This window comes from Phasianus colchicus, chromosome 25, assembly GCF_987193195.1.
Source record: "Phasianus colchicus chromosome 25, bPhaCol1.hap1.1, whole genome shotgun sequence".
NCBI classification, from domain to species: domain Eukaryota; kingdom Metazoa; phylum Chordata; class Aves; order Galliformes; family Phasianidae; genus Phasianus; species Phasianus colchicus.
In genome coordinates this window covers 2,720,263-2,738,390 of record NC_143460.1, presented here as the reverse complement: position 1 = coordinate 2,738,390, position 18,128 = coordinate 2,720,263, and the positions used below count along the sequence as shown (strand labels likewise).

The following is an 18,128-nucleotide window of genomic DNA, read 5'->3' as shown; positions in this document are numbered from 1 at the left end:
AAAGCGTTGTGCAAACAAGAACGGGCCGGGACTGCCGCGGCGCTCCGGAGCGCTGAGAAGCCGCGCTCGGGCGGAGCTGCAGGGCAGGGCGGCGGCCGCGCGGGGGCGCTGCGGAGCCGCGCTCGGCTCTGGCCGGGCGCAGCGCCGAGAGCGCCGCGGGGGGGCGCTGTGGGGGCGCGGGGAAGGGGCGGGGCTCGACTGAGGGCCCCGGACAGCGCCCTCGCCCGGAGCGGCCCCGTCCCCCCTCCCGCACCGGAAATGACGCGCCAATCACGGCCGCCCGCTCTCTCCGCCGCCGCCGCCGCGAACAAAAGGGATTTCAGCCCGCGCCCCGCCCCCCGCGCCCCGGTCCAGCCTTCCGATTGGCTGCTCCCGTCGCCGCCGTCCGGGCCACGCCCTCTCCCCGCCTCCCTGACGGCGGATTGGTCCGCGGGCGGCCCCGGCCGCGGCGCTGATTGGCGGCCGGGCCGTCCTTCAGCGGGCACCGCGCAGGGGCGGGGCTGCACGGGCGCGGGGCTGAACGGCGGCGGCGGCGGCGCGGGCCGGGCAGGGCTGGGCAGGTCGGTGCTGCGGGCGGTGCGGCTCCGGGGGGCGGTGGAGGCGCGGTCCGTTTTCAGCGGTGCCGTTCCGTCCGGGGGGACCGCGGCAGGTGCGCGCCGGTGGGGCCTTACTGCGGGCTGCGGGTGGGGCGGGGGGCGGCACCGCCGGGCCGGGCTGCGAGCGGGGGGCTCGGCGCGGGATCCGCGGGGCGGTGCTGCGCGGCAGCGGGGAGCGGCGATCCCGGCCCGCTGTGTGCGGGCGGCGTCGGTACCGCCCCGTCCGTCCGTCCGTCCGCTGCCCCTCCGCGTTCCCGTGGGCGATCCGGGCCGTCGCCGCCCCCTCGATGCCGCCCCTCCCCGGGGACGGGAGAACGGCTCCGGGCGTGCTGACCTTACGGGAGGAGAAGCGGAGCGGAGCGGTGCCGTCCGTGGGGCTGAGCCGGCGGTGCGGGGTGGGAGCGCTGGGTTGGGGTCGGTTGAGGAGACGCTGCGGCCGCCCGGAGCACCGCGGAGAGGAAGTTTACCTTTAGGCGTTATCCGTGTTTATGCTGCGAGCCGTCGCTCGTTGTCCAAAGATGGGGGTTTATCTCCGGCTGAGGGATAATATTTATGTCAGCAGACTAAATAACGCCGTCCTCGCGGTCTGCGGTCTGCCTGGGTGCGCTGCTCGGGTTGGGTCACTGGATGTGGAAGGAAGGGATGGCATTCAGAGGGACCTGAGCAGGCTCAAAAGGTGGGCATGGGTGAATCCAATGAGGTTCAACACGGCAAAGTTCGAGGTTTGGCACTTGGGACGGAGGAATCCCAGGCATTTGTACAGACTGGGAGGAGCAGTCCTTGAGAGCAGCCCTGCAGAGAAGAACCTGGGGGTCCTGATGGAGGAAAAGCTGAACATGAGCCAGCAGTGTGTGATTACAGCTTGGAAAGCAAATGGGATCCTGGGCTCCATCAGAAGAGGGGTGGCCAGCAGGGACAGGGAGGTGATTGTCCCTCTCTGCTCTGCTCTTGTGAGGCCCCATCTGGAATACTGCGTCCAGGTCTGGAGCCCCCAGTACAAGAAAGACAGAGAGCTGTTGGAGAGGGTGCAGAGGAGCCACAGAGATGATCAGGGGACTGCAGCACCTCCCCTATGAGGACAGGCTGAGGGAGCTGGGCTTGTTCAGCCTGGAGAAAAGAAGGCTGTGGGGTGAATCATTGCAGCCTTCAGTACCTAAAGGGAGCCTACAAACAGGAGGGGAATCGACTCTTTGAAAGGAGAGATAACAGCAGGACAAGGGGAAATGGTTTGAAGTTGAGGGAGGGAAGATTGAGGTTGGATGTCAGAGGGAAGTTCTTTGCTATGAGAGTGGTGAGGTGCTGGAACAGCTGCCCAGAGAGGCTGTGGATGCCCCGTCCATCCCTGGAGGTGTTCAAGGCCAGGTTGGATGGGGCCCTGGGCAGCCTGGGCTGGTATGAAATGAGGAGGTTGGTGGCCCTGCATGTGGCAGGGGGTTGGAGCTTCATCATCCTTGAGGTCCCTTCCAACCCTGGCCATTCTGTGATTCTGTAACGTAAGGGGCAGTGAGCCCTGCGGGGCTTTCAGACCTCGTCATGATGTGAAATGGGATGATGGTGCTTCTCTCTGGTGATGGGTCCAGGCAGCACAGAGCAGTGGTGGAACAGAGCTGCCACAGTTTGTTCTTAAGGGCTGAGAGAAGGGATGTGTGCCTGTGTAAAGGCCTGGGGAGGGTGGGCTCAGGGTTGGTGCTGCAGGGACTCAGTGCTGTGTGTCTATCATCTCTTTGGTCAGGGCTGCTGCCGTGTGAGTGCTGCTGTGCTTTGCTTCTGGGAGTGCACACAGGGTGTATTTCAGGGCAGGGCTTGTTTCTCTTGTGAAGCTGATTAAAGAGTGTAAGCACGGAGGCACGTCAAGAATAGCACAGCTTATTTCTTCTAATGCAGAAGTGTGAGTCACAACGGGGCATTTAGCATATAGAAGCGATTAGTGCCTGCAGCGCCTGCAGCTGCTGGTTGCCCTCTGCCACTGAGGGCAGGTGGAGCTTCAGCATCACTGCTTTGGGGGCAGAGTGCAGCTCTGTTTTGCTGGGCCCGTGTTGGCTGTGGTGCTCACAGCCCCGTGGTGCTGGGCTCAGAGCAGCAGCAGTGATGGCCGGCCCTGTAGGGGCTGTAGGAACGTTGCCCTTCTGTGCAGCTGCTGCCCAAAGCACGGGGCGACTGAATGGTGAGAGATCTGCCTGATAAGCAGAGCTGGCACAAAGCAAACCTGTGATTTCTCCTGCTGTGTGAAGGCTGCTTACTCCTCTGCAAGCAGAACTTTCTGTTCCCAGCAAACTGGAAAACTGCTGTGCCGTAAACAAGACAGAACTTGTATTTGTGCATGATTCTCCAGAGGCACCGCTATGCAAATGGCTTGTGAAGTAGCAAAGGCTCCAGAAAAATCAGAGTTCAGCTGAATGGTGCGGCTGCTGGGATTGTGAGGGTTAAACCCTCCCACTGACCTCTGCTGTGGGGTTGGAGGTCTGAGTGGCTCCTTTGGCCCACGGTGTTTTCTGACCCACCTGCAGAGCATGAGGCTGTCAGCACGAGGAGTATTTCCATCAGGGATGAGGGTTTAGTAGGAGAAATGAGTGTTGTTGTTTGCTAATAAAGTAATATAACATAGAGGTGTAGTAGGGGCCAGTGTAAGTGTGTTGGCAGAGATATAGAATAGGTCAAAACCAGCTTTCTGTGCATGGAGTTCAGGTGTCAGATCCTCATTCTTGCATGAGCACTGAAGTTATATTCAATAAATGATGGCAGTATTGAAGGAGGGCAGAGCATTTGTGTTGTGTGTGCTGTGCTTTCCCACAGGGAAGCTGCAGGCTGGAAAACTGGGAGCTGAAGTTCAATAGAGATGATGGGTTGCAACTTTGTGTGCGAGGTGTTTCTGTGGGTATTGAAATGGGTATTTTGCCTTCTGTTTTTCAGGTTTTCAGGATGAATCTGGAAAAACTCAGCAAACCAGAACTACTGACACTGTTTAGCATTTTGGAGGGAGAGTTAGAAGCAAGGGATCTTGTCATCGAAGCCTTAAAGGTATGTTGTAAGTACTCTGATAAGGGACAAATGTCAACAGTGCTACTGTTATCCTATCTTAGTACCAACAGTATTAGATAATAAATGTTGTATATTGCTCTGTGTCTCCAAATCTGTTGTAAGCTTGCTGCAGGAGGCGTTTCAGTGTTTAACTGCAGTGCTGCACGTGTGCTTTCGTCAGTTCTGATAAAGAGTTCTGCTGTCCTGAGAAAAGAAGAAGGTCTGCTAGACTTCCTCTGCTGGTTGTGTTCTGACTTAGTAGGGAAGGAATCCTAAAGCAGAACATCCCTCCACAAGGGATCACAGATGAGTTCTTTGCTGAGGATAACATCCCACGAAGCATAAAGCCCCCATGGCTTTGCATTATGCTAAGCTGATGTGAGCAGGTGCTGCTGGCAGAGGCTGTGCTGTGTGTCCCCCCTGACTCCTCTCTGACCCCCCCCTGCTTCAGGGTGCTTTGCTGGCACTCAGCCTGAGGAACTGAAAAATTCCCCTTTGGCTGGAAACCATTTTGTTGCTTGTTTTCCCCTTTGTGGATCGAAAAGCAGAGATCTCTCCGGCTGTGTCGTGATGCAGTGTAAGGCAGGAGTGGCTGTCATGCATTCTCCATGATTGCCACAGATATCCGGGGGATGCTGAGTGCTGACAAACCTGATTTTCATCCGTGATTTGGTGCTGCCAACCAACGATTGCATCTGTTTATGCTCTGACAGCTGTAATTATTCGAGTACAGCAATGAGCTCAGGTGGGAACGGGCTCCTCCCGGCATGGCTGTGCAGCTCTGCTGGGTGTGCACTCACACAGGGCTGTCAGAGGGGCCATTATTCCTGTCCTGTCACACGTTGTCCCCAATAAGAATTAAGATGTTCTGCAGGTTTGATCTGTCAGCAGTCAGACACGCATTGCTCAGTAATGCCTGTAGCTGGCTATGTGCAAATCCTTCTCTAAACTGCACAAGCACTTGTTGTGGTTAGGCCACATCTAGCTAACACAAATAGCAGTTAATCTTTCTGGTTTGCTCGTTAAAATTAAAACATTCACCATCCAGAAGGAGGATATGGATTGTCACGAGTCTGTCCGCACGAGATGCAGGCAGTACCAGCGTGTGGTTTCAAATCTGCTGTTTGTTTTCCCATACTGAACATAATGCTGACAGTTTCAGTTCTTGCTGAGCAGCTTCCACTTGGTGCTGGATGTGCTGTGTTGCTTTGAAGGCTCTTGTAATGCTCAGCTTCGTGCTGTTGTCGTGCCCTTGTGTCTTTATTAGGTGTTTCTTGGCGATTTGCCCCCGCTCCTTAGGAAGGAATGAACAAAATACTGCCTTTGGCAGCCTGAGTTTTTATCTGTGCTTGGTGAGACTTGTGTGGATTGCAAACCTTGGGGTGAGCGTGCACGGGGTGCAGGCTGCATGGTTCACTGGAACAGGTTGCCCAAGGAGGCTGTGGATGCCCCATCCCTGGAGGCATTCAAGGCTGGATGTGGCTCTGGGCAGCCTGGTCTGCTGGTTGCTGACCCTGCACACAGCAGAGGGGTCATTCTATGGCATTTCTGGCCTTTTGAACTGTTCTCACAGTCATTGCATTTGGTGAACTTTGGTACTGATGTCTGAAGGTAGCACGGTGCCATGAAGAGAACCCATCCTCCAGCGTGGTTCTGTGCCTCCCATTTCAGGGAGCAGCATCACAGGGCTGCACTTTGCTCTAACCTGGCTTTACTTCAACTTCCTTACTGCTTTCTCAAAGAGGGAAACTACTCAGGGGACAGGGCTCTGTAATTATGGCACGCCAATAGGAGTGGTTGAGGTGCTGTCAGGTGCAGCTCTGCCCCTTTAAAGCAGCTGGGATACTCACACTCTTACTGCCATTTTATTTTGCTGATGGTAGCCTTGTCAGGTAGGAGCAACACTGCTGCCCTCCCAAACCACGTGCAGTGCACACAGGGGAGCAGTGAGGACCACTGCAAGGAATGTTGCTCCATTCCATAGGTATTCCATGCACATCTTCCTGTTGAAATTTAACCTGCAGTTCTCTCCTGCAGGAGGAGTTTAACACGGTTCAAATACCTTTTGGCACAGATTGCCTGGGACTCGTAACTGAGGAGCAATTAAATGAAAGCTGGAAGCTGGTGGTTGCACAGCACCAAACACCAAGCTCTCCCTGGGCTGGTTTGACCTCCAATTCAAGTTTAAATACTTCTGACCCCTTTGGGTTCTTGAGGCAGACCCTATGTTACCTTGGAGGAAAGAGCAAGAGCTTGCAAAGGAAAAGTGCCCTAATTTGTCAACTTGTAATTTGATTATAGCACAGCCTGCACTAATTGATATCCTGTGTGCTTAAAGGAAAGCATTCACCATCTGGCATTTAGCAGAGGATCCATGCACACAGATGACAGATCCCAAAATAGCTTTCCCCTTCCATGAGGTCCCCCTGCCTGGCACTTTGCTCCCCCACACCTCAGTCCTGCCTGCACAGCTCCAAGGCTCATCTGGGGAGGTTTAGGGGGGGATGGAGGCACTGCTCAGGTGCTTGGACTCAAATTATAAAGAGCAATTGTTAGGTCAGCTCTAATTAATGCCTCTCCCTATTCCAACCTGCCCTGGCTGTCTTCTCTGTTTAACCAAAAATCGTTTCCTGTCCACTGCATGAATCTCAGTGTTCTCTGCAGAGCAGCCCTTAAATCTCCTTTCCCGTCTCTGTAATCATATTTAAATCATCCAAAAAGCCCAGATGCTGTCGGGTTGCACAATGCTGCGGGCAGGGCTTTCACTCTGCATGCACAAACTGCTGGTGGGTTTGCTGAGAGCCATTTGGTATTTCCCTGTCTGTGTGGGTAATTCAGTTCCCTGCTCCTCAAATGAGAGTTCTCTGCACGCTGGAAATGAAGTTCTGTTTATTTTTGGAGAACAGGAAGCAGCTTTCTGGCAGATTCCTTTGTGGTAAGGTCGGAGGCAATATGCATTGGAGCAGAAACTGTTTTGTGCTGAGGACCGTGAGCTGGAGTTCCTTGCTTCCCTTCCAACCCGGGTAATTGGCAATATTAATGCACTGCACAATTAAATGTCCATTTGTCGGTGGCTTTGGAAATTTACTTACAGTGCACTTCACAAACAAAAGCACCTACCTCATTGTTTCGACAGGAAAAAGTTCAGCAATGTAAAAAAAAAAAAAAACCCACTACAGGTGCTGTTAATCTCTCGCAGATGGGGCAGAGTGAGCTCCCCACGTGGCTGATACAGCAGCTGAGATCCAGCAGAATCACAGAATGGCCAGGGTTGGAAGGGACCTCAAGGATCATGAATCTCCAACCCCCTGCCACACGCAGGGCCACCAAATTCCCTATTTAATACCAGCCCAGGCTGCCCAGGGCCCCATCCAACCTGGCCTTGAACACCTCCAGGGATGGACGGGGCATCCACAACCTCTCTGGGCAGCTGTTCCAGCACCTCACCACTCTCTCTGTAAAGAATTTCCCCCTGATGTCCAACCTAAATCTCCCTTCCCTGAGCTTAAAACCATTTCCCCTTGTCCTGCTGTTATCTGCCCTTTCAAAGAGTTGATTCCCCTCCTGTTTGTAGGCTCCCTTTAGGCACTGAAAGGCTGCAATGATTCACCCCACAGCCTTCTTTTCTCCAGGCTGAACAAGCCCAGCTCCCTCAGCCTGTCCTCATAGGGGAGGTGCTGCAGTCCCCTGATCATCTCTGTGGCTCCTCTGAACCCTCTCCAACAGTTCCCTGTCTTTCTTGTACTGGGGGCTCCAGACCTGGACACAGTGCTGCAGATGGGGCCTTACAAGAGCAGAATAGAGAGGGACAATCACCTCCCTGACCCTGCTGGCCACCCCTCTTCTGATGGACCCCAGGATCCCATTTGCTTTCTGAGCCACAAGGGCACACTGCTGGCTCATATTAAGTTTTTCAGGTTTCTGCATGATCTGCAACGCCAGCTTTTCTGACTGCTGCTCTTCCAGCCTCGGGGGCTGGCACTGAGTTGGGGAGCTGCGGCTCTGTGCCACTCCGTGCTGTTTGTCGAGAACATTTCTTACATTGCTCAGAGCTGATAACAGCCCTCACGTGGGCACGTGCTCCTGTTGGTTTGCAGCACGATGGTGGTGGTTCAGAGCACTTAGTGTGAGTGAGATCCCTTCTCCATCAGCACGGTGAGCTCTGCTGGGCCCCCAGCCCTGCTCGACTTCCAGGCTCCATGGAACAAAGCTAATAAGGAAGTTGGAGGCAGGGAGAAGCTATTTACAGATTATGCCACTCTGCAGCATGAAGGAGGAACTCCTGTGCGTGTTTGCACTGCCTATGCAGTAAGTGTGGTTAATTAACACATGTTTGTGTCGTGCCCTGAGTTAAATCCCACGCTCCGGCATCACAGACCACGTCGTGTCCAGAAAAACACTTGGAAATTCCCCTCTTGGTGTTCCAGTAAAATGAGTTGTAAAAATTACTGAAGGCAGAGAAAATGCTGTCTCATAAACAAGGCTTTGGTAAAAGGAAATCTTTTATTAAATGGGAAAAAAGATGGGAAAAATTCAGCCCCTATAAGCAGCGCAGAAATCCCAGGAGAAAACAGCCTGTTGTTGAACAGCTTGGCTTTGCTTTGCTCATCTGCAGAGGAATCATCCCTCCAGCTCTGTCAGCTCTGGATGTATTGGCAGCAGAAGCACAGATATTTGAGGTGATACAGAGATCTAATTGCAGGAGATTGCACCTTCCCTGTAAGAGCAGCTGATGTTGTGGGATGTATATAGAATGTCATCTCTGTTTTTCCAGATTGAATCTCGTATTCCTGGGTTAGCAGTGCTTTTTGTGAAATGATTTCTTTGCTTTGAAGCTTCATTTCCAGTGGGTTTCTGTTACAGTCAGTGGGATCTAAGCTGATTTTTTCCACGCTGAGCTCATTTGTGGAGTATTTCTCTCCCATCGTTGAGCTGCTGCTGTTTGGAAAGTTGAACAAAAAGTGCATTTAAGACTGAATTCCAGTTCAGACGGAGCAAAGGCTGCTGGAGCTGTTTGCATGCAACCCTGGTGTGATGGGAGGGCACTGGGGGAAGGGACAGCCCCAAAGCTGTGCAGAATCACCCCTGGGGTGGCCACAGGGTGGCATTCCTGGGACTGTCCCCATCATCCTGTGATGGCCAGGTGGTCCTGCAGTACTGAGTTTCACCTGCAGATCTGCATTTTCAGGTGTGTGGTGGCCCAGATATCAAAGCAGCACCGTAAACCAGCAGCAGTTGGTGTGGGGTGAGCTGGTTACAAGGTATTTTTTGCTTTTTGGACAGCTTTAATTCGTGTTGGTGCTCTGCTGGACTTCACAATGCCATCAGTGCTGTGGCAGCTCATCTGGCTGTCGGGCTCCTTCAGGAAAGTACTGAGTTGCTCAAAGCAGCAAGGAGGAACTTCTTGTTCTTTCCCAGCAGGAAATAAACTGCCTGACCTGCAGCAGAGCTCAGATCCCAATGCTGACCAGGAGCTGGGTGAGAGTGCAGCTATTTCTGCAAGCACTGAACGCATGAGAACCAGAGGCTGCGTGCAGCAGGTGTGAACCTCACTGGTGGTAAATCCCAGCTCCTTCAGCTTTGATTGGGAAAAAGGACCAGAAGCAAACTTGAGGGCTGCCCTGCTGCCCAGCCAGAGGCACAGCACTGCTTGGGGTGTCCCCAGGGGCTCACCTGGTGGGCAGCTCCTCTGCCAGCTGCAGGCACGCCATGCCTGAGTCACTTACACATCCCCTGGACTCTTGGAGAGAAGTTTGCTTGAGTCATTTTTATGAGTCCTTCAGAATAGCTGAAGTTCTCCACCCCAGCACCAAAAAAAAATTAAAAAAAAAGGCTGTGTTTTTTCCTGTGATTCACTAACCCATGGGTGGCTCATTATCCAGGGCTGCCCTCCCATTTCCAGGGCTAAGCCTTTCCTTCCTCTTTTTTTTTTTTTTCCCAAATGTAAATTTGGAACGATATCTTAAGCTCTGATCAAACACACGCAGAACCGTCACACCCACCTTTCCCAGGAAGAGATGAGCAGTGCTTGGGAGCATGTTTGTTTGCTGCAAGGGTTAGAATTCAGCTCCAAATGGGACAGATGTCTCCGAGTGGGTTTGATTGTGGAGGAGACGTGGAGAGAGAAGTGCTTTTGTTGTTCCTTTTTCCAAGGCAACCCATACGTTTTTCCCTTAGAGAGAGCAATGGTTGCCTTTGATTGCTGTTTTTTTTCCCATGCTAATCACGTGGCTGCATCTTGGAGTATAAACAGGACTGAGAAGTCTCTGTTGGTATTTGAGTAAGGATTGAATGTGCATCACGTCGGTCCTCTGAGCTATACAATTCTGTTACATCAGTTTGCTTTTCTGCTCCAGCTGCGGCGTCTGGAGCACCACTCACTGCTGTATGCTTGAGGGAAGCATTTTATTTCTCAGTGCTGTTTATTGAGATGTCAGAAAGCACCCGTTCCAACGAAAAGAGAGCAGAGAAGGAAGCATTTGTCAGTCAGACTGGGGCTCTCCTACCTAAAAGATGTCCTTAAGCAAAACTGTTAGAAATGAGTGATGCTTGGTAATGGTTTGTCCTTCGTGTTCCTGCTGAGGAAGTGCACAGCGATGCTGACGTTGTTCTGTGTTCAAAGTGCCCTCATCAGCAATGTCACAGAATCATACAATGGCCTGGGTTGAAAAGGACCTCAAAGATCATCCAGTTTCAACCCCCTGCTACGTGCAGGGTCACCAACCAGCAGCCCAGGCTGCCCAGAGCCACATCCAGCCTGGCCATGTCCATCCAGGGCCCATCTACGGATGGACGTGGGCTGCACTGCTGTTCAGGAGGTCTGAACTCTGCCTTCTGACTGCCTTCTGCCATATGAATTACTGCCTTGTTCTCATCTGTGAGCTCAGTGCCTTTAACGTGACACACAGCAGATAAATGGGATATCGTGTGTCAGACTGCTGGGATTTCTTTACCTTTAAGTGGAAAATCAGGGAAGGGGGATCTGAGCTGTCAACAATTCCCTTTTTTTGTTTAGCAAGGGTTGTATTATAAGTATATTGAAATGCAAATTTGTTTTGATATGGCAGGCCCAGCACAGAGACACCTTCATTGAAGAACGCTATGGAAAGTACAACATCAGTGATCCTTTAATGGCTTTGCAGAGAGATTTTGAGGCTCTGAAGGAGGCGAATCATGGTGAAAAGCAGCCAGTATGCACCAATCCCTTATCCATCCTGAAGGTGGTGATGAAACATTGCAAGAATATGCAGGAAAGAATGTTATCCCAACTAGCTGCTGCAGAAAGCAGGCACAGAAAGGTATGTTTTGCTTCAAATAAGCTATGCAGAGTTTAGTAGTTGCATTTTGAAAATGCGTTGGTTTCAATAAAAACACTGAAATGCCTTGGATTTTGGTGACTGAAAGGACTGTGCACCTTCATGTGAGCTTTTTGCCACTCTGTGTGATGCAACTGGGAGGCTCAGCAACTGTAATGATAACATTTGAAATGTATTCAAGAGATTTCTATTACAGGACATGCAGAAGGAATTAGCTTGCCCAGAACCAAGAGATGTAGCACCAAATGAAAGAGAATTCTGGTTGAATTCTCAGCAGACACATCACTGTTCTCCATGATCATCAAGGATTGGTACCACGTACTGATGGGAGAGTACCTCCTATAGGATGAGCTTTCCTAACACAGTGTGACATGGCCAAAGCTGCTTTTCATGCTGTTTGGTCTCTTTAATAACTCACTTGTACATGAAGTGTACCTTGAATGTGGTGCCATCAGTGATTTTCTATCAGGCCTCTTTCCATAGGTTTGCCCATCTGGCACGCCTTAGTTTATTAGAGGAGGATGAAACCACAGTGTACAGAACTCAGAGCCCCACTATAATGTCTTCTCTTTTAGCTCTTAAAAAAAACAAACATACATCTGTGTTTACATGGGGTTCCTCTTGTGCTGCAGTAAATCTGAACAAGCCAAATGATCAAATATTTGGTTCTGCTGCCTGGTCAGGGCTGAGAGGAAATACCCAGGAGTGTGTCACTGGAATCTGCACCTGGGAAGAGCCCTCAGGTTCATCTCTAGGACCTGCATTGCAGCACTGTGTTTCAACCTCTTCACACAGAATCCTAGAATGACCTGGGTTGAAAAGGAACCACGATGCTCATCCAGTTCCAACCCCCTGCTGTGTGCAGGTCACCAACCAGCAGTCCAGGCTGCCCAGAGCCACATCCAGCCTGGCCTTGAATGCCTGCAGGGATGGAGCATCCACAACCAGCTTGAGCAAACTTGTTCCAGTGCTTCACATACTGAAAAGTAGCTGGGATTTTGCCTTTGCTTGCATCAGAGTGGCACCTAGCAGCTAGCTTTACAGTGCCAAATTCAAGTATATTTTTAGCTACTGCATCTGTTTTGATGGGGATAAGACAGAGCGAGGTTCTTTCAGTCTGTGAGGAGCATGAAGCATTCCTGATGCAGAAACTTCACAGTGATGTGAGCAGCCAGCTGGGCTTCCCATTGCTGTGCTGAGCACTGGTAGCTGGAGCTCTCAGCTGCCCATTGGTGCTGGGAGTCATGGAAAGCATGATGTGTGTCACCTTTCAGACAAGAATCCAGCTAAATATTCACAGGAAAATCAGATTTTCCTCTCCCCACCCCCCCCTTTTCCTCTAATAAAAAGGTTCCCTGTGTACTTGAAAGATATGCAAGCATTGTTTGGAAGCCTAAATTGCAGGAAGACTGAGAAGCTGCTGTAAATTCCTGGTGACTGTTTTTGGAAAGCCTGGAGGTCTGGAGGCTGATGCAAACTCACCCAAGAGACTCCACCACATTTGGCTTTCTTCTTGTTGAGTTAATAGAATTTCAGTTGTTCATCTAATTCAACATAAAAACTGAAGGAGCTCCTTAACCGGGTCCTTATGGCAAGCAGTTTCATTTCAAGAGCTCATCTTGTTCTGAAGTGGAAGAACAAATGAATGTTCTTTAAAATAAACTTTGCTCTGCAGTCCTCAAATGGGGCAATCTGTGTGCAAATTGCAGCCTGCCGTGCCGTGTGCTCTGCTCCTGCTGGCTTTGTTGGAGGTGCAGACAGGAGGTGCTGATGAGGGCACAGTACAGCCAGCAGTGACAGATAACAGGAGCCTCTGGGCTGCTGTGCAGTGGTGAGGAGGAGCACGCAGTGCAGCGTGGCTCTTAGAGAATAAAGTGAGGACTTGCAAAGTGTGGGATTTTTTTCTTGCTTCTTTCTGGCCCAGCTATGAAATAATGACAGAGTGTGACTTATCCAAAAGCTGCTTGTTTGTGTTTTGAGTTGTGCTCAGGTGCCTGAGGCCACAGTGGTGGCTCTTTCATACGAGCTGGCTGCAGAGTGGGCACAGGTCTCTGTGTTTTGCTCAGCCTGTGAGCACAGCAGGGCACTGTGGTGACCAGTGTTTGCTTGGCAGGTGATCCTGGACCTGGAGGAGGAGAGGCAGAGGCATGCCCAGGACACAGCAGAGGGAGATGATGTCACCTACATGCTGGAGAAGGAGCGGGAGAGGCTCACCCAGCAGGTACAGCCTGTGACTACTGGGGCCAGATCACACCTCAGTGTCAACAGAATATCAGGGTCTTGCTGCTCTGTAAGGCTATCCCAGCTTTTATCATTTCAGTAGGAAAAACAGCCTGAGTTTTCTGGTAAGCTGTTCATAGACGAGTGCTTTGCAATCTTATTTCAGCCTGAAATCTGTGCGGTTCTCAAGAGCAGAGCTCTGCTTACAAGTGATGATGCTTTCTAGTACTCAAAAATGAGAATAAGTCATGAAAGGTCTCCTAGGGGGATTGTTCAGAGATTATAATAAATATTTAAGCTGCTATTTTCTGTTACTGAAGCACTGCAGGCTTTAATAAACACACATAACACATCAGCACTTTAAATGCTTTTAAAAGGCAAACTGACAAAGCAGTAAATGGGGTGGAAGGAAGATTTGCTTCAGATCACCTGCTCACATCAGTGCGTGGCAGCTGTGTACAGCTCACTGCCAGCTGAATTCCATATGCAGTGTAACTACCAGTAAGTAATAATCCTTAATACACGTGAACAGAGCTCCTTGTTGTACAAGGCTGTCCTGCAGACACCCTTGCAGAACTGCTTTATTCATCTTAGGCACGGCCATCTTTTTCCAACACGCATAGTAACCCCTTTTGCTTTTGGGTTGTTATGCTTTGTTTACTTTCAGGAGGTGTTGTGTTTCCCTTACGGCCTCTTTTTGCTTCTCTCTTCCAGCTGGAGTTTGAAAAATCCCAGGTGAAGAAGTTTGAGAAAGAACAGAAGAAGCTCTCGAGTCAGCTGGAGGAGGAGAGGGCACGCCACAAGCAGCTGTCCTCCATGCTTGTTGTAGAGTGCAAGAAAGCCACTGCCAAAGCAGCAGAAGAGAGTCAGAAGACGGCAGAACTGAGCTTGAAATTGGAAAAAGAGAAGAGTAAGGTGAGTAAGCTGGAGGAGGAGCTGGCATCCAAGAGGAAGCGGGGCTTACAGATGGAAGCACAAGTAGAAAAGCAACTCTCAGAGTTTGACATTGAAAGAGAACAGCTGAAAGCCAAGCTGAACAGAGAGGAGAACCGTACAAAAGCACTGAAAGAAGAAGTGGAATCTTTGAAGAAAGCCCTGAAAGAGCTGGAGGCTGCTTGCCAGGAGCACGGTCCTACTGAGCCTTCGCAGCCAAGTCTCTCTGTGACGTCCAGAGGCATTGCTACTGACAGCCCTGCCATCAAGTCTGTGTCATGCCAGACAGAGTTTCCACAAGCAGACCGAGCAAATCCTGCTGGTGCGAGCAAAGCTGTGCACACTGCATTTCCCAGCCCTCCTACACCTACTCATTCCTATGCGAAATCCAATGGTCACTGTGATACAGACACGCAAGCAGGTGGTGAGCAGCTGCAGACAAATGCTGCGGAGAGCCAAGTGCAGAAGGAGAAACTCACTCATGCAACACCAGAAAACACAGTTGAGAATGGAAGTTCTCCCATAAGAACAGAGTCACCAGTGCACCTGCTGTCCCAGCTCCCTTCCAGCGGGGCATCCCTGTCTCCCAGCAGCACGGCTGCCTCCTCCCTCACACCTTCTCCCTGCTCCTCACCCGTTCTGAGCAAACGCTTGGTGGGAGCTCCTGCAGGCAGCCCTGGTTACCAATCCTCCTACCAGGTGGGGATCAATCAGCGCTTCCACGCAGCTCGGCACAAGTTTCAGTCTCAAGCTGAACAGGACCATCAGTGCAGCGGGCTGCAGAGCCCACCAGCGAGGGATCTGTCTCCTACTCTAGCAGATAACTCTGCTGCCAAGCAGTTAGCACGCAACACGGTCACTCAGGTCCTGTCCAGATTTACCAGCCAGCAGGGTCCGATTAAGCCCGTCTCCCCTAACAGCTCACCTTTTGGCACGGACTATCGAAATCTGGCAAATGCTGTGAGCCCTAAAAGTGAATCTGGTCATTCTCCGAGCCCTGGCAAGGTTTCCAGCCCGCTCAGCCCGTTGTCTCCTGGGATTAAGTCACCAACCATCCCTCGAGTGGAAAGAGGGAACCCTCCACCCATTCCTCCAAAGAAACCTGGCCTGGCTCAGTCTCCTGCTGCTCCAGCTCCGCTCACCAAAGCCTCTTCTCAGTCATCCTCCCTGGGTGCCCCCATGGACGTGGCAAGCAGTTGCTCCAACAATGCCGTGGTGTCCAATGGCAAAGACATTGAGATCCTCCTGCCAACCAGCAGCTAGTCTCCAGCAAATGTGAATGTGACATTCCGTGGCTTAGCTGGAGCTGAGGCACTGTTTTTTTCCACTCCGTGTTATTTATTTCCATAGTAGCAGAATCTGTCTGTATAAAGCATTTAGTATTATTTTTTTTTTCTTTTTTAATAGGTAGGAAAATATTTTTGTTTATGAAGAAACCTTAACTACAGCTATATACAGCAGCCTCAAAATGTCTCATGGCAACAGTCAAATCAATAACAAGAACCCTGCACTGGATCTTACCTATCAAGCTAAAGTGGGACTGAAACGCTACTTAGAAACTAAGCAGAAATAACTTCTGCAGACTTTTTACTCCAGATGAACATTTTATATATATATATATAAAAAAAAAAAAAGTGCCTGAACTTAAGCCTGCATTCCAATATGAATGTGATCCTTTGGAAAAGGTGAGGATGGGGACCATCTAGCTGCAGGATCAGATCCTTCTGTGAGTCGTGAATGTTTAGGACGACACTGTTTTTGATTCTTTCCATTTGCTGCAGTTAAGTGAGCAAATGTCTTGTGGGATTCTGTAAGGTGAGCACCAAGCTGCTACGGCAGCCACAGCCACACTGCATCCCTCAGGATGGGTTTTGGGAAGCAATATGAGTTTCCTGGGGTAGAACTGAGCAATACAACCTTTCCTTTCTGGATGTGAGGGCAGTGAGGTGCTGGAACACAGAACTGTGGGTGCCCCCATCCCTGGAGGTCGGGTTGGCTGCCCTATTGATGTGCTGGGGGGGCACCCAGGGTAGGGGTTGGCACCAGGTGGTCTTTAAGGTCCCCTCCAACCTCTGAGCCGTTCTATGACTCGCTGTCCAAGCAGTTGATTTGCTTTCCTGTAGCACATCCCGCGTGCTTTGATGGCTGGACTCCAGATTCTGGTGTGTCCCTTTTTAATTTCCACTTTCTTTAAGCATTCTACTGTTGTGTGTAGAACTTCTGAGAAAAGGATCTTGCTATTACTTTATCAAGGTCTTGCTATTACTTGAAAACAAGAGAACCAAAACACTAGTCCATATGATACAGGTGGGTTTTTTTTGCAACGTGGGATCTTCTGCTCTACACAAAAGCAATAATTTTGTTCATCATTTGCACCCATGGCATCCAGCTGACCTGGAGTTAGCTGTGGGTTTTTTGGCTTTCATTGGCTGCTGCAAATAGGGAACCAAATAATTGCTGTCCTATGTGTAGGTAGTCTCACACACACACATTAAGTACACAATGCGTTATCGAAGTCTATTCTTGAGCCTTTCCTGAATAAAAAGAGAGCATAGGAATTCTCTGAGATGAAAAACCATTTAGAGCAAGGGGCATGGATGAAGTTTGAGGCAAGAAAATCAATGTGGACCCAAATTGGGCAGAGCAGCTGCTTCTGTGCAGGATATGCAGCCCTCATTCTGCATGCAGTGCTTGGCTCCATGCAGCCAGCAGTGCCTGTGGGAGGCAGAGAGCAAAACCCTGAGTTCATTTCTCAGGTGTTGGTTGTGATCCTGCACTCAGAAGCATCAGGTTGCCTGCAGCCAGAGCTGCTTTCTCCTTCAGCCTCGTGAGATATTTAATTAAACAAAACACATCCCACTTTGCCATAGGAGAAAAGCCCGGCGGCAGCTGGGAGGATGCACTGCTGTACCTTAATGAGTTCCCTGAGCTTCGGGTCTCCCTTTGTAGGAACATCAGAGCTGTGTGCTGCTTTCAAGTGGCTGCTGCCCGCAGTGCCCCTGCTGCCCTCCCTGCACAGACATCCAGATCCATACCCACCCATCAGTAGCCTTCAAGTTGTGTGCTGTAATTCCTGCCCCCTGGGAGCAGCAGCAGCCCTTTGGGAAGCACATTTACTCCTCTTTTTAAACACTCATAGCAGATTTGTTTTTTCCCCTCGGTGATTGTAATCCTAGAGATGGATGGGCAGATGGATTCAGGCCCACACGTGGCTTTTGATTCAAAAGCAAGGCTTTGTACACACTGCTTTAACACGTTCCTTTGCTTTTACATTGATGTACATTGTATTATCCCCCCTCCTTATAGCTCTAGAGAGAGGCTATGATGAAGTTTATTAGGAAATGCACTGAGTACTGTTTCTTCTAAAATATACTATGGGAAGGGGTATGCAGAAGAATGTATTTTTGCTAGCAGCAGATCTTTGAGGTGGGAATTAAGCACAAAGATGGCAGTGGCTCCATTTAACTCAATGAGGAGCTTCAAGGTAGAATGTCCACGTAGACTCTGTGTGAAAGCAGCTAAATATCACTCCTAGAACTCACACCTGTTACAAGCAAGAGTTATCACTGGAGAATGGAGTATAATGAAGTGCAAAGACGTGTACTCTTGTATTAATCCATTAACACTTGTACATTTGTAAAGCCAAACGTACCGAGCTGAAGTCTTTAATCATTTTTATAGCTGACGGCATTAAACGTGTTAAACATTCGTATGATCAATAAAGGATTTTATTTTTAACATTGCTCGAGCTGCCCTTTGGAGCTGTGAGCCGTGCGGGGTCCGGCGTTGCTCCCCCCGCTGCGGGGCGTGGGAAGGATGCGGTTTTTGGTGCTGCTGTGCGGGTTCGTCGTTCATCTCCGAGCGCTCCGGTGCTGCGAGAGGCGGAACGCGAGCCTGGAGCTGCTGGAATGCGACGAACCTTCCTATAAACAACGACGCCCGTCGTGTTTTCGGGCGGTGCCGCGGTGCGGGAGGCACTGAGTCACCATCCCCGCACACACTGCGCCCATTCACCGCCCGGGGTGAACCCAGGGGCGCAGCCGTG

The 18,128-nt window shown here is 50.7% G+C and overlaps 1 protein-coding gene across 5 annotated transcripts; it reads left to right on the top strand.

Moving 5' to 3' along the window:
- The first annotated feature begins 473 nt into the window (after positions 1-473).
- On the top strand, positions 474-17,821 carry CTTNBP2NL (CTTNBP2 N-terminal like). Of its 5 annotated transcripts, none has more exons than XM_031605854.2 (5): positions 474-560; positions 3,507-3,614; positions 10,682-10,912; positions 13,044-13,151; positions 13,865-17,821. In XM_031605854.2, exons 2-5 carry the CDS (start codon positions 3,516-3,518, stop codon positions 15,344-15,346), a joined length of 1,920 nt encoding a protein of 639 aa, XP_031461714.2. In that variant the 5' UTR covers positions 474-560; positions 3,507-3,515; the 3' UTR covers positions 15,347-17,821. The 5 variants fall into 5 exon arrangements, with proteins under 5 accessions (XP_031461714.2, XP_031461715.2, XP_089980659.1 ...); XM_031605855.2 differs by lacking the exon at positions 474-560 and adding an exon at positions 628-649; XM_090124533.1 differs by lacking the exon at positions 474-560 and adding an exon at positions 830-958.
- The last annotated feature ends 307 nt before the right edge of the window (positions 17,822-18,128 follow it).